Source organism: Catharus ustulatus, chromosome 3 (assembly GCF_009819885.2).
Source record: "Catharus ustulatus isolate bCatUst1 chromosome 3, bCatUst1.pri.v2, whole genome shotgun sequence".
NCBI lineage: Eukaryota > Metazoa > Chordata > Aves > Passeriformes > Turdidae > Catharus > Catharus ustulatus.
The window spans coordinates 6,420,445-6,435,999 of record NC_046223.1 but is presented as its reverse complement, the minus strand read 5'-3'; the positions used below and the strand labels follow the sequence as shown (position 1 = coordinate 6,435,999).

Here is a 15,555-nt window from a genome sequence, read left to right as displayed (position 1 = left end):
ATTTTGCTGCCTTTAACATACTCTGGTAACATTTTGGGACTGTTGGTGGGTTCTATACATATTGGTAGGAATGATATCAGCATAAATTAACAGGACACCTTTTCCTGCAAATAATGACCATACACTTATGCAGGGTATTTAATCATTTGGGATTTTGACTGCGGTCTCCCTACCTGCTGCTTTGGGGACAGCAGATCCTCCAACTCCACCGAGCTAATGTGGATATAGAATGTGTGATTGATGTGGCTGCTTTTCAAGAAAACAGTTTTTCATATTCAATAAAGTTTGGGGGGTTCTGTTGTCATATAATTTATTTCTCCCTGATGGCTAGAGCATGTGACTGGTATTCTGGGGCCTCTGTCTATTAATTGCCACAAGAAAAATAATTTTATATAGAGCTATAAAAGATGATTTATCTTTTCTTTTCTGAACAACTGTAAAAACATGCTTTACCTGCCTCACAGATGTGCATGTGTATGGCATAAGATGCCTCTGATATCATTTGACATTACTGGTCCTTGTATTCATATAAACAATGTTTTTATGCTGCCTAATTTTGTCTTTGTTTTCTTAGTGCATTTTTCAGAATTACTCAACTGCCTCATAAATTGCTCTAGCACTATTAGAATAGTGAAATTAAGTGTTTGCTGTGCACAGATCAGATGATGGCATCCTTGTTTGTATTTCCTAGATGTGGAATAGACCACTGGGAGTTACATACCAATCCTGGTTTCAAATGGCCTATGTGAAAACTTGGAGCTTCTTAAGATCTTTTTTTTTTTGAGGTAAAGTATAGAAGGAAAAATAACTCATTAAAATATCGTCTTATTGGCAGCAAAGCATTAGAAAGTTGCTCTAGATGGACTGAATATATTGCAGCATTTTGGAGAAAAATGGTTCAACTTGGACCAGTATGGTTTTTGAACCAACATTCATCCCAACGGGATTTTTGAGCTGCATGTGTCTGTTTCCCTTTTTGCCTTACAGGAAGATGGGTAAACCAAAAGCGTAGAAGTCCTTATTTAAGCAGCACTTTAAAAATGTTCAGTAACAGCACAAAAAAGGAGCAGCATGCTTTGAAATGATTAATCAGCTTTCCCCAATTTGTCTTTGGTTTATTTATCTGTAGAAATTGTTTGTAGGATTTTTCTTTCCTGTTCTCAGTCCTAAGCTCCAATTCAGGAGCCACAATCCTTTTTACTGAGACTCTCAGTGAGAATACTTTGACACAAAATAGCTTGTGATTGAGTTGTGGTGCATGCGAAGGGGCAAATACAGTCTATTACTTGTTTTACATGCTGATACTGCTCTTGAATTAGTGGGTAAACTGTGACTAGAAGTAATGAAAAAAAAACCGTAGCAAAAATAGCAAGTATGAGCAGTTCTTGCGGTTTTGGGCAGCGGTTGTGTCTGAAAGGATTTGTGGTGGAAGTGCTTGTGGTGATGGTGGTAAATTAACCACAAGCATCTTTGCCACCAGAGGATGAATTCACGTCATCTGTCTTGGGTTCAGAAAACACAGATGTCCCATGTTGCCACTGGACACTGCCTACCTATCATCATTGGCTGTGTAGGGAAATCAGTCTTCCACGTGTGCTCTGCATCCAAAAGCCTTGGCTCACCCAGATTATGGAAATATGTTGCCTAACTGGGACTAGCCCTACAAGACAAGGTGGAATGAGTCCTGCTTGACAGGCAACATTTCCATGTCTAAACTGACCAGTAGAATTAGCAGGAAGCAAGGACATGAAATTGTAAGGATGACCCACTGGTGCCTGTGATGAAGTTATTGATTAGGAGCTGCTACTTGATGATTATTTTTCTGTCTGCACAGCATTATCAGCATTGACATCCTGTGTGACATCCTGTCCTGCTCTTGTGCTTCACAGAAAATGAAGCCTCCTTGTCCAGCATAACTTCAGTGAATTTTTCACCAAAGCCTCAGTGCAGCTTCTGCCAGATATTAGCTGCTGGAATGCACAACCTTATAACAACACTGCCTGTTTTCTGCAAATTTTTTGATAATAGCTTTGATCTCTTATCTTTAAGAAGTGCCTACAATCTTAGTATTAAAGAGGGATCTTAAGAGTATAACATACTGACTCCCTGCCTTTTTTTTTTGCATCCACAAAGAGCAGGTACACAGGTGATGGGCAGGGAAAAGGGATGTAGGGCACTGTTTGCCTCGGAAGTAACCACAGAGCACAGCTCGATCTGGTGGTTTTTGGGATAAATCACAAACTGTGAGCATCTGCAGCTAGGAAAGATTAGAAACCCTCCACAAGCTGACAGGAACAAAGAATTGTCCCACACAATCTAAAATCTGTCATTGCCAGGGATTTCATCTGGGCTCTTGGTTCTGTCATGCCTTTGAAAATATCTTCAGGCTGTGCCATCATCTTGATTATTTGTGATCTTCCTTTTCTTTAAAGTTCCTGAATAGAGTTTTTAAAGTTTTCAGGGGATGTGAAAATGGTAAGCTAACAGGTTTTTTTTTTTTACCGTATTTTTTCAAACTTTAGTTTATTTCTCCATTTTAAGATGTGTCATGGACTGTACGTTCTAAGAGCAGTAAAATGCAAAGGATGATCGATCTGACTAAGCTGACTTACATTTATCATAAAAGGGGCAATTTCTGATGTCTCTGATAGAGTAAGTTGATGGCTACACTTTATTCTTACTGGCTTTTATGGTCTTCTCCAACTTTTTTTAGGCTGTAACTTTTTGAAACAGAGTTAAGATAAAGTATGGATAGTATATTTGATATCAGGATATTTTGGACAATATCCTTAGAGGCACTGTATGATGTCCAGTCCATATTTTACTGTAATGCCTTATTCCTGGTTTGACTGAAATACTGAGGTTAAGTTCCACTTCCCCTCTCAAAGGAATACATGACTGTTGTTACACAAATATTTAGCCCTATAGGAACAGTTTGGGCCAGTGTTTAAAAACAACACCCCCATGACATTAAAATACATAACCAGATTCTGTTTCTTCTGTAATGTGGCTCCCACTGACCACAGTGGGAGCTGCTTCTAATTTCAGGCTATATAAAGAAAGGATCATTAGAGAGGTGATGCAACCTGATCATGTGCAGAGCATGTTAACACTCACCCAGTTGGACACATTTTAAAGTCGACTTCGGTGCTTTGCAGGCTCTTCAGCTCCTACAAGTCTGCACTAGTTGCTTGCAGGAGCTTGTAGTTCATTGTCAAAATCTTCCTTCCAGGCTGCTCTTGCAAAAACACTGCAATAACAGCTTGCCTTCCTCTAACTTGGAGGCAAAAGTTGCAAGTGAAGTCTTGTCTGTGTAGCTGAAAAACACCAAACCAAGACACCAGGGCTGTTTGTTTTGTAGGACATCAGGTGTGCATTTTCTTTATTTTTTTTTAAACTGAATTGTCCATGAGTGTTACTATCCTAAGAAAAAAACAATGATGTGGGCATGTACTGCTTTGACTTGAAAATGCACCCACTGTGGTCACCCTGCAGCTGGAGCCATGGCTACCCTTGCTTGGTTTGCCTGTGAGTAAAGCAGGAGTAAAGCGGTGTGGGGTGTGCCTGCACCACAGGGAAACTCTTCCTGCTGCTTGCTCCATGAAAAATGGGCAGCACAAGACCCCAGGTAGCTTCTTTTCAGCAGTGGTCTTTGATTTCATAACAAATTCAGGTTTTTAAAATTGATTTCAAGCCTGAATGTTGAATGTTAACTGGACTGAAATTTGTTAGTTTTTCTCGCCTTTTGTTTTCATTTTCAGACTACAACTTGCTTTATTACAGCTTTTTACAATCTGACATTTTCCTTAGAGAAGTCAAATATTAGGCAGTTTTATTGTAGCAAAATATTGAAATGAAACCTAGTGATAAGCTACACCATAAGTACCAAAACTATGTTTTAAAAATTAAAAATAGAAGAAAACGGTCCTAAGAGACAGTCAGGCTTTGTTAGGTTCAGAGCTGGCTGTAATTTTGAGAAGACGGAAGCAACAAAAGCTTAAAGAACTTCACTCTGGTTTTGTTGGTTAGTTTTTTTTTGCCCCTGTTTTCCAGATAACATATTCTAGTTCCTTTGGGATACTGGAAAGATGCATGAGTTATACAAATTTCACTAATTATTTTGGGATAATCGCTACCAGAACTGTTTTTCTAATTGTGCTAGTAGAGCCTTGGACCATGTCTTACTTTATTTTGCATAGGCTTTTAAATATTGATGATGATTCTACTTAAATGGATTAATTATATACTGCAGCACTTTGATTTCCTTTAATGTTACATTTACAAACCACACAAATAGCCTAAACTGTGTGATGAAGAATGGGCTCTAGTAGACCTGAATATTTTTGTCCTCATTATTCTGCACCAAAAAGTTCCTGTTGCTTTACATTTCAGCTCAGCTAGATTGTTAAATACCTTCATGATCTAGAAGGCAACTTTTAAGTAGCTGAGCAAACCACAAACTGATGCACAAAATGGACGAAATCTTAATTCATCTTTCTCTTTATCATATGGTAGTGCGTGTGACAATTTATCACCTTGTTTGAGAATTAAATTCTTCCTCTTTTGTGCTTTTCTCCTCAAATGGGAGGAAATGAGTGTGATTTCTGCCAAGGGGCACACATAAAACATGACCATGGATCTTTCTGTGCTGACCAGCCACATTCAGCCTCGTCTGACTCCTTCCCTTCAAACTGCAGGTTCTGATTCAACAAGTCTCTTGTCTTCTCCATCCCAAAGATATCATCAACCTCATCAAACAGGTTCTTCTAACTGTCCTTCTTGGGGCACTGGCAGGAAGACTTCTCCTTCTACATCACTTTTTTTGTTTTGATTTGGAATAAACGGTCCTGTCTAGCTGAAATTAATACCACTGGGTGGGTATGAAAAGTAAGAATTGCATTTTCACCAGGAAAGCCTGAACAGCTGTTTTTGTAAAAATCTCACCTGAAAATGTTTTGTGTAGTTGCGTTTGGGACCATTCTTAAAACACAAGTTCATTTGGATTTTGGGATGTTCTTTTAAGTTGCATTCTTTTGTTGTGGTTATCTGATTTCCCCAGCAAGAAGCAATTTTGGTGCAGTCTTCAGGCTATTCCAAATTTTATTCTTTTAAAGCTGCAGCCTAATCTTCAGTTTATACAGCAGTATATGGAAGTTTATGCAGCAGTATTTAGGAAGTATGCTGTGCCAAACACCTTCTCTTGTGGATTTTTCTCAGGATGTGTTAGTCAACTTCAATTTCTTTTAATTTTCTTTCACCCTACCTTAAAGCAATTACTGTATTTCACTGCATGGTAAAAACCCTGTCATTTTGCTCCCTCTGTTTTGCAGTTACACCTCTGATTAGGCCAAGTTGAAAATGTTATCCTGATAGCTGTGTGCTTATTTCTGTCCCATGCTGCTGACTGCTGCCTTGCCTGTGTTGGGTTTTTGGTGCATTTGGTGGGGTTTTTTAACTCTTCATATCAGATTTCAGAGATGCTTTGCATATGACTGATTAAGCTTAATGGATGTAATATATAGCTTTTAAAAATAACCTTCTTGCATAAATGCACATCATGTATTGAATTGGTAATGTATTAGAAGAAGAAAAATAACTGAGACCTTATGACAGTTATTGTTTTCTTATTGAATTCAGAATGCTGTGAAGGCAATTTCCTTGACAGGATCAACTCCAGAGCACTTACTAGTATGCTGATTATTTTCTTTCCCCCTTAATCTACCTCTGGCATACCCTTTACAAACTTGAAATTAGAGACAATGACTACTTTATTTGCAAAGATAGCAAAGCTTATTTAAAAAAAACCAACAAAACTGTTCTCTGTACAGAATTTGTGGGGAAGAGAATATCACAGGTTGTGATGAAAGTGAGGAGACTTGGAGAAGAGCAACTTGTTTGTAGAAGTCTGTAAATTGTTCCACCCATATTCTGGAGCTGTATCAGGGGTATGGTTATGTAAGTGTTTTAAATCAATCTTATTTTGTAGGCCTAGTGGTTTTCTAATTTCCAGTAGTCTTTGCATCATTAGCCACTGACATAACTTTGCCAATCTGGCCCAGTCTGTTATGTTATTTTACCTCTCCTGATTGCTGTGGCTTTGTATGCAGGAAAACATTTAAAATAGTGGTGGCTGTTTTATTTATTATACCTGCTGCAAAATGACTTAATGATCTTTAAGCCTAAAGCTTTTTACTGTGAGGCACCCAAACACATCTCGGGCTAAAACTGTTTGGCTGTACAAGGTGCAGCTGTTATCTCACTCCTCTTTGTTCTCTCTGGTTTCTTGAGAGAAGATGAAAAGAAATGCAATGACAGGTAAGGATATCTCACAAAACACATAGAAGAAATGTAGCTTCCCATTCCATAAATGACTGTTACTCTGCTCACCAGCTGCCTGTTATGATGTTTTATTGATGAATAAAAATGGTATCTGAGGCAATAGAATGTCTTGCATCTTACAGTACTGCCAGTTATAAAGATGTCTCCTTGAATAAATTTCACAATTAGAAAGTATTGACAAAAATATTCAATCTTTTTTTACATCAAAATAAGCTCAAACATCTGCTGCCAAAGTCAGACAATATCAACTAATCTTTTAAAAGTATATTTTTATTATACTGACAGATGCATGGCTGCATGACATAGATGTCAATTTAAGTTACTAGTGACATTAGTATTTGACAAATGCATGCTCCCAGAAGAATTTATGTTCTTAAACTGTTGTCAGATGAGTATATGCCAACAAAAAGTAATCAGTTCTTCAGCTATGTTGTTAACAAAACTAAAAGTGTTATCTCCCGAGACATCACAAAAATTGCTATTCGCATCTTTCCTATTCTCTAAATTTTTCAGAACTGACAGCAGAAAAATAATTGTGGCTGTTTTAGTAACCCATACACACATCCTTCCTCATTTTGTGTATATTCTGGCTAGAGCACAGGAAGATTTTCAGTTTTGTTTGAGGTGAACTTCTTCAGCATTCGTTTCCTTTCCTCAAAATTTCAGATAACCTTACTGTTTGGCAAGAATATTGTTGTAAAGAGAATGGTGAGGAAAATATTGCTACCACACCAGAGCTTCTGGTCTACCTATTCAAGTCAAAAAAGTGTTGGAAAGCAGTGCAACATAACTAATTAAGAAGGCTGAGATTTAAAACCTTTATGTCCAGTTCTTATTTTTTAAATGTGCTGGTATATTCATTAAAATTTGTACATTTTAGTAACCTGAGCTTTCATTGTGGATATTCCATAATGAGGAGCTAAGCTTACTTTAAAATACCTGGAAGGAGAGAATTTATTTTCTTTGCTTTTCCCCCCTTCTCTCCCCACACTAGTTTTGTGGAAAGAATTTAGTCTCTTGAAGCAGGAGTTGATTTCTCAGGGTACAGCAGACAAGTGTTCACTGGGTTTCTTTAGTAGGGCTGTCCTGGTGCTGTTAAAAAGCATATATATCTGGTCCACTGAGCTTTTAAGTAGTTTGAAATACTGGTTGAATCTGGGGCTATAAACATCTCATTAAGGGCTAAATCGTTATCCTTGGTGATTAGGTATACTGGTTTTTTGTTGGAGTGATTTTTTTAGAGTGAATTTTTTCTTAGAGATGAGGCTGAGCTTTGTAGAAACACTTTTTCTACTAGTGGTTCTAACATCCCTATTAAAGAGAAACCCAGAGCTAAAGGGCTGAAAGCCATCTTAACACTTGTAGATATTTTTCTGTTCACTGTCCTGAGATGGGCTGTGAAGATGACATGTCTCAGAATGCAGCATTCAAGTCTCCTTTTAAAGTAATGGTCATGCACAGCATCTCTAGAGCTGTAATTTTTGTCATTGTGAAGCCACTATTTAAAGGACACCACAGGAACTGATCCCCAGATATGGTGCTTTGTTTTTAAATTTTTTATAATTGAAGTCTATGTTACTATAGGCAAAAATATTTAAAGTTAGAGGAGTTCTCACCTCTGCTGCCTCTTGATGCTGCCTCATCACCAATGATGTTTTGGATGGGACTCTATCGAGATGTGCTCTATTTCAGTTTGTAGTCTGTTGGCTACCTGACCACTCAATATATATTAAAATAATATTTCAAGTTTGTATTTGAGTAGATTTTCAGTGTTAATACCCAGGAATCTATTGTGGACTCTAGTTTTTAAGGAGGCAATTTCAGAAAGGTTGGGCAGGTCACTTTGAAAGGCTGATAGGGGAATGAAACCAGGTGCAAGAAACCTTGACTCGCATCTTTGGAGCCCTTGTTACTCGTTTGCTGTCTTTTATTGTTCTTTGCCTTGGTAACTTGGTAGCAATCCAGTCTTCCTGTTTCCTCCCACCCCAAGTCTCCCATGACTCCAGAATGTTGTGCAGCTCTGGTAAAAAGAAATAAGGACAATGGTTTAATCAAGATGGATTTGCAATCTGCTGTCATAAAATCACAAGAATCATAGAGTGATTTGGCTTGGAAGGAGCCTTAAAGATCATCTTATTCCAACTGTCCTGCCATGGGCAGGGACACCTTCCACTAGATCAGGCTGCTCAGAGCCCCATCCAGTCCAGCTGGGAACACCGCTAGGGATGGGACATGGGCAGCTTCTCAGCAAGGTGTTCTACCTGTGCTTGCTTAGCACTAAAGACAATCACTGAGGTGATTTTTTTTCTGAGAGGAGCAACTAGAGCTTCCTCTATGTCTGAAAAGCCAATCAGTGACTGGTTTTGAGAACTGACAACTGGTTAAACTCAGAGAGATGGACATGCCTCTGTCCCATTGAACACATAGCCAGCATTAAACCCTGCCCTGCCACCAACCTGGGCTGAGCCAGGGGGTTCACAGGGCCCTGGGAACAGCTCTGGGCTGGGCTTGCCCACCATGGTCCCCATGGCTTGGTGGGGAGCTGGGCTTTTCCTTCCCCCTCTCTGCAATGGAAGGCAGCCAAACCAACACACCACTGTTCCTTGCTGGGCCCCTGATATCTTGGTCGAGCCCCCAGTGTGGCCTGAAATACTCCACCCCAACTGCTCTGGGCAAGACATGAACTGTATAACTCAGAGGTGTACATGATGGGGTAGATGAAATGTCCTGAGTGCAGACATGAGCAGAGGCATTTGTGCTGAAGTAGCTGTGATCCCATAAGTTTGAACAGAGAGGAAAGAAAACCCCTTCTGCGCCCCATGGAAGAAGAAGATCTCTTTTCAAAGATGAAGAGAGCTTTTGTTTGAACTGTTACAATCCTTAAGTTGTGCCCCGTAAGTTGGCGTGGTCCTTGATACCAGTTGTGGGAAGACTGTCAGTCAAGAAAGGGATTTTTAGAGTGGTCAGATTTCCCTTCTCCCGGCGGCTGAATCACTGTGACATTGAGGCTATGAGAAAATGGTTTCTTGTGGAGAAATGTCTGTAGACTGAAGAGAGAGAGAAGTCTCCTCTCCCTATGCAAATTGGTGAAAGACTGTTTTTAGAGATGATAAACTGACTGATTTGTTTCCGTACATTGTCAGTGTGAAAGAAAAGCTATGGGGGGAGGAGTGTTCTGAAAGTTTTATTCTGATTCTTGGTACTTTTTCTTATAGTTTCTAGTAATAAAGGTTTATTTGTACCCTTTAAAGTCTGAGCTTGTTGTGTCTTCCTCCTAATCCGATTTCACAGCAGGAAATGAGTAAATAATTCTAGTTGAGTGCACTGGTGATTTAGCCAGTGCTAAACCCAGGACATACCTAAGGCTGGGCATATCCTGAGTGAGAGGAGTAGCAGTGTAACCTGCAGGGCAGTTCAGACTCTGTCAAGTTTGGAGGTTGAAAGCTTCCTGGGACCGTCTGCTGGTTGCTCATACAGCTTCCTATAGTTGAACCTCTACAGCAGGGGCAGGTTCTAAAGTGTTTTCCAAGACTTGGTGGTTTGGGAGCACTGATGTACAAAATTCAGCTGCAGATAAACACAGAGGGACAGAGAGGAGAGGCCATGCTTGCTCCAACACAATGTGATTGCAGCCATGGGGCTGTGCTGACCTCTGGATGGGAGAAGATGCATTAGGTGCTAAGTGACAAGTTACTCCTGTAGTGGTAAGGCTTTCCCAAATATGAAAGAAGATGTGTGTTTTATTGAACCTTTCAGGGAGAGTCTGAAAAATCTGAAAATAAAAATTCTTGCTTTTTGAAACATTATCTTTCTAGAAAAGAAACTGTAAATATCAGTCTTGTTCTTTCCTGGAAACACAGGAAAATGGTTTGATTTTCCTTCTATTATGCAAGTGGAATTTAAAAAGAGAGCCTATGACTTATTATTTCATTTTCAATAGCTGTAGTAGATGCATCACAGCCAAAAATCCATTTGAACTGTTTTTACTGTTTCTATAGAAAAGTGTGTGGTACTGACTTATATGTTATTAAGAAGTTCTTGGAAAGTCTGGGTAAGATGAAAATTGTCAGGAGAACTTAATGAGAGAAACATAATTCTCTGAGAAGCCATTGAATGAAAGTTTACAATGGGGATGTTGGCTGGGTTTCCAAAAAAAACCCTTTTTTTAGCAGTGGAAACATTGGTTGCAGGTTTTAGCTGTGTGTCTCAAGTCTCTTGAACATAATAACTGAAATCCTAGAACGTGACTCATATAAGGATTAGAATAGTTTAATTGTAGGTGTATTCTACAGTGCTAAAAAATAAGCTGGAATAGCAGGCAGTAGATGACACTTGGTTCCTTTTAGTTTCTTCCGATAAAAACTTTGCTGATTTCTATACAAGATAGGTACTTTTTACTTCCATGAAAGTGATGTTACCTGTAAAATATGTGATGCTGGTTTTATTTGTTTCTTTAATAGTGAATTTCAGTCAGGGCAAGAATAGGTAAATATAGCAAGATTGATGTTCTTTACAACATGTCGCACATATTTATTATTACCCTCATTATTTATTTGTCAAAGGCAATATATACATGGCAGTATTTGTTCCCTGCTAGCACTTTACAGAGAATAGCCAAGAAATGGTCATCACTTACAGATAATTATGATGTTGTTTTTTAAAGTTTTCCATTTTGTGCCTGTTGCTCCAACCTTTCTGTGTCTCCAAATAAGGACTTCTTTTAAAATGGCTCCAAATTACAGTAATTTCATGATTATAAGCCGCACCGGATTATAAACCACACTTTTGTTCGCAGTGAGGATCCGCGTGCAACTTTCACAAAGTTGCCAATTAGTAACAGAATCGCGGGATCGCAGGGCTTACTGGCTCGGCTTGGGGCCATGCAGGCTCGGTTTGGTGCTGCCCCGGGGCTGGGTGGACTCCAGCTCGGGGCTGCTGTGGGCTCGCACTTCCGGGTTGGCAGATTTCTGAACTTCATCCATATATTGACCGCACCTGATTATAAGCCGCACTTCTGTGTTTGGACCAAAATTTTAGTCAAAATGGTGCGGCTTATAATAGTGAAATTACTGTACTTTGTTTCAGAAAAAAAGGCTTTTTTGGGTCCCATTTTTCTTCATCTAATGTTCCAGGGTGCTAGAACCAGACTTGAATGAGAAAAATGCATGAGAACATCTCCCTAGGTCTTGAATGACTGTAGGACAACTAATCCTAGGATGAGTAACTTAATTATTTTGTTTTGATTTGAGATGTTCAGCTATACAGGATATAAATCCACTTTTTTTTTTTTTCTTTAGAGAACACTGCATTTTGACTAATATAGAAGTAATTCTTGAGTAGTGTAGAGGTACTTTCAAACAAGGATCTTGGCTGTGATGGAAAGTCTGGCTTTCTGATGAAGGCAGTGTCAGGGAAAGTTGCATATTAAGTCAAAGATGTTTGTAGAATATCTGATAAAGAAGAAAACAAAGATAATTGTCAATTTTATTTAAAAGTCTCAATAAAGTGAAGAAAAAACAATGGGAGGAAATTTTCTGTTTAGACTTTTGTTGAAGAAGCAGAGGAAAATGATATAAGCAATAACTTACAGAAAATATCTAATTTATTCTGTGTATCTTGCTATATACCCTTGTCCTGGAGCAGGGCATGGTTTGAGGTATCTGTTCTTTACTTATCAGGGAACAATAAGAAATACCCGTGTCTATCCTTTGTGCTCTTACTTTATTTTAAATACATTCTGATACAACAAGGATTTGTTTCCCTCACATCTAAAGGGCAGATTTAGAAGCTTAGATATTCCTTCTGTTTCTGCCTGGGCAGTGAAAGGAAAATATTTGGCATGACTCCAATTGTGCTAGCTTAATTTGAAGGACCATCTTGTATCACCATGCTCTGAAAATTGCTTTCCATAAGTGATTTATCAAGTTCTGGCCTGGGTAGCTTGATGGTTACAGTGCAGAGTCAATTAAACCTGCTGAGGGAAATCCCAGTTCAGTTGCACAAAACCTTTTACATCAATGGAGCCAGGATTTCTCATTGTCATCCCCAAAGGTCCCATGGCATAGAAAACAAGGAGAGATAATCAGAAGTTGCATCAAAGTCTATTTAAGTTTCTCTACGATGAAAATTTTAAATTAATTTGGTAATCACAAAGGAATACGGCTTATAGAATTATAAATGCAGGATTGTAATTTCATAACCTATTCAATCCATTAGCTTTACTAATTGTATTATTGTTTTATTTATTAGCTTGTATTTTCAAAGATATTGCAAAGGTAAAGATTGTGATTGCAATTTACACTAAGTGATTGTTTTTGCATTGAATGTTTTTGGGTGAGGGAAGAGTAGCAAAGTTACTGAAATAATGGAAATCTCTTGTGAAACATCTTCTGTTTTGATTTTGTGTATATTTACGAGGCTCAATGCTAACAATTCCCTTTTTGTTTTTCTTACAGCTAATTCCAGCCTTCTTGGAGGTGGAGGAGGTGAGTCTGTTTAATGCTTAATTAATTCTTAAGCAAACATGAAATATATGCTGAACCAATATTGGTTATAAGAGAATATAAGTTCAAAAGTTGGAAATAGAAATTTATTAGATGTAAACATTTACCGAAGTTGATAATCTTTCTTACCAAGAGGTAAGGTGTGCAACTACTGCTGAATTTGGTTTCACCTCTGGGTCAGAGTAGGGGCTGACACATGTATGAGGCTGACTAATACATAAAGGAACTGCTAAACTGACTTAAACTGTGTTGTGTTTTTAAGTACTTAGGCATTTTAATTTACCCGAGGGAAATCTCAAATGTATGATTATTAAACAATTTTAACAGAAATGTTGAAATATTAAAGTACAGTGAAATGTAATTTTAGTAAAGGAGTGGGGCTTTATCTTTGTACTTTTAAAAATATTTTTTATGGTTCACACTTCATTGTTTGCTCTTTTTGCCAGAATAATAGAGGAGATTTCAGTACAAATCTTTGGTGCAGGTCAGAGATGCTGTTAACATGTCTACTGGTAATGCAGGGATGCTCAAGTGCATATCCCTGTATTGCTTCCAAATACATGGATGCTGTTTTATTTTAGTAGATTGTTGCTATTTTACTTTTGGTGTTACTGTAGTACTGTGGCCGTAAAATCTACATGAGTGATAACAATTCAGGAAAGATGAACCCATGAAGAGTTTGATTTCAGTTTTCAGTGACTTTCCCTGCCACCCAGAGGGAAGTAAGGGAGCTCAGTTCTGGAAATTTCACAGCGCAGGAGTGGTGCAGGCAACAACTAATTTTCCTTCCTGGTGGGAGTTAAAAGAACTGTGATCAGAGCTTACATATGTAAGGATAAAGGAAAGGGCTCTGTAAAAATACACGAGATATCTGTTGCTTGTGAGGCTGCAGGATAAGTTGTCAAAGCTTTTGTTTTAACTGAACAGGCAGCTCTTATTTTGGATTATGAAAAGGTGCTTGACGACTAAATAAAATAGTCCAAATAAAACCATTCACGTTTCTTAGCTGTGTGTCTGGATGTTAAAGTACAGGGACAGCCTTACCTGTTAATCCTGTTGGATTAATCTTTCTTTTGATTTGAGTTAGTTGTTTGCAGTATACCAAATTTTTCTTTGTTTAAAAGATAATCCTTTAGGAGGTAATCCTTTGCTAGCTGTTCCTGTTTCTGTAGAGCTGTTCCTGCACCTCCTCTCCAGCACTTGCTCCCAGCTGGTAACATCAAGAAAAAAATATAAATCAATGCAAATGTTCAAATTCCAATCAGGTTCCCAGAGCACTGCTGCTGCTGAAAGGATTTGGCTATTAACTTTCCATTTATTCAGCTGGACTGTACTTCAGAAGTTGATCTCTGTTCAGTGTGGCACTTGATAATGTGACTCTCCCTCTGCAGCAGATGGGATGAACCTGTGCTATGGGTCAAATTGGGATTTCCCCCTGTATTTTATGTGTTAAAAGTGGTAATTAAAATATGTTCTCTCCCCTCATGTCCTGCTGAGGTGATGGCAGCCCAAGGTGCTGCTGCTCCTTCTCTTTTTGTCCTCCCTCCCTCCTTCCTCCTGCCCTGACATCCTTCGGGGCTCTTTCTGTCATTTTAAAAATCAGTGTCTTCAGGGCTGTGGGGAAGCTGCTGTGGGAGGCTGGATTTTGGCACAGAATGGGTTCCTCCAGGCATGGGCTGCTGCAACCTCCATGGCCAGAACCCCAATCCCACATCCTTTGATCTCTGGTGGAAGTATACTAAGGTTACGTCTTGCTTGTGGTATCAGTGGAATACCAAATCTGGCAGTTTTATGGCTTAGAGGGTGACTGCTTGTGGCTGAGAGGCTGCGTTTGTGCCCCTGGGTAGGGCAGCGATGTCCTCAGAGCACACTCACTTGGGGTTTCCATGTTTTCTGAATAAAAATCCTGAGAATTTCATTGCTGAAGCACTCTAGGTTTTGGACAGTGCATGTTTTGGAGAAGGGGAAAGTGTGTGGGGTCTGCAGGCTGGATCCTGCTCAGAGGTAGACAAGATGGAGCAACCTTGGCCAGCCACCCGCCTGCCACGGGCAGATGGAGCCTGGAGCCCCTGGCTTTTGGAAAAATAGCTTGGTACTCTCTGTAGGTATTTCTTTGTAGAAAGAATGTTTTCATTACCAGTGGAATGGTCATGGTTTTCACATTCTAGGTGTATTTTTTTCTCATATCCAGAGGAAAGTGATGGTAGCACTCTGTGTGAAATATTCATAGTGAATTATTAAAACTTTATTATATACATAAACACCAAAGCCTTCTTTTGGTTGCAGATGCTGAATATTTATGATAATGCATAATATTAGTGTAGTTTTTCCAATAATGGGATTCAGATTTCCTCGGTAGTGCTCGTTAATTTAATCTGTCACTGCTGGAGGTATGAATACATGTCTTAGTTTTACAGAAAATGAAAACTGGAAATTTCCGCTTGTCCAAGCTTATGCAACAGGTGTTGTGATTTTGAACTGCTTTTAAACTGTTCTGTATTTGGAATATTTTAAGAACTAAATGCAAATTAATTGTAAATAGTTATTTGCACATCCTGATGTAACGTTTGCAGATTACTTTCTCTGAGTATTCAAACCATTTTCTGCTAAGAAACCCAATGGGCAATGTTGTGGGTGAACATTGTGCACCTGCTTGCAAGTTCAGGAGCTGGTGATTTTGGGTGGCAGTTTGTCATCCCTGCATCACCTCAGA

The 15,555-nt window shown here is 38.9% G+C and overlaps 1 protein-coding gene across 5 annotated transcripts in view; it reads left to right on the top strand.

Moving 5' to 3' along the window:
* MACROD2 (mono-ADP ribosylhydrolase 2) overlaps positions 1-15,555 on the top strand; it is an 881,430-nt gene that overhangs the window by 182,089 nt on the left and 683,786 nt on the right. For all 5 annotated transcript variants that reach the window (XM_033054610.2, XM_033054611.2, XM_033054609.2 and 2 more), the window contains one exon: positions 12,795-12,824. In XM_033054610.2, the coding sequence (XP_032910501.1) occupies positions 12,795-12,824 (30 nt within the window). The remainder of the gene's footprint in view (positions 1-12,794; positions 12,825-15,555) is intronic.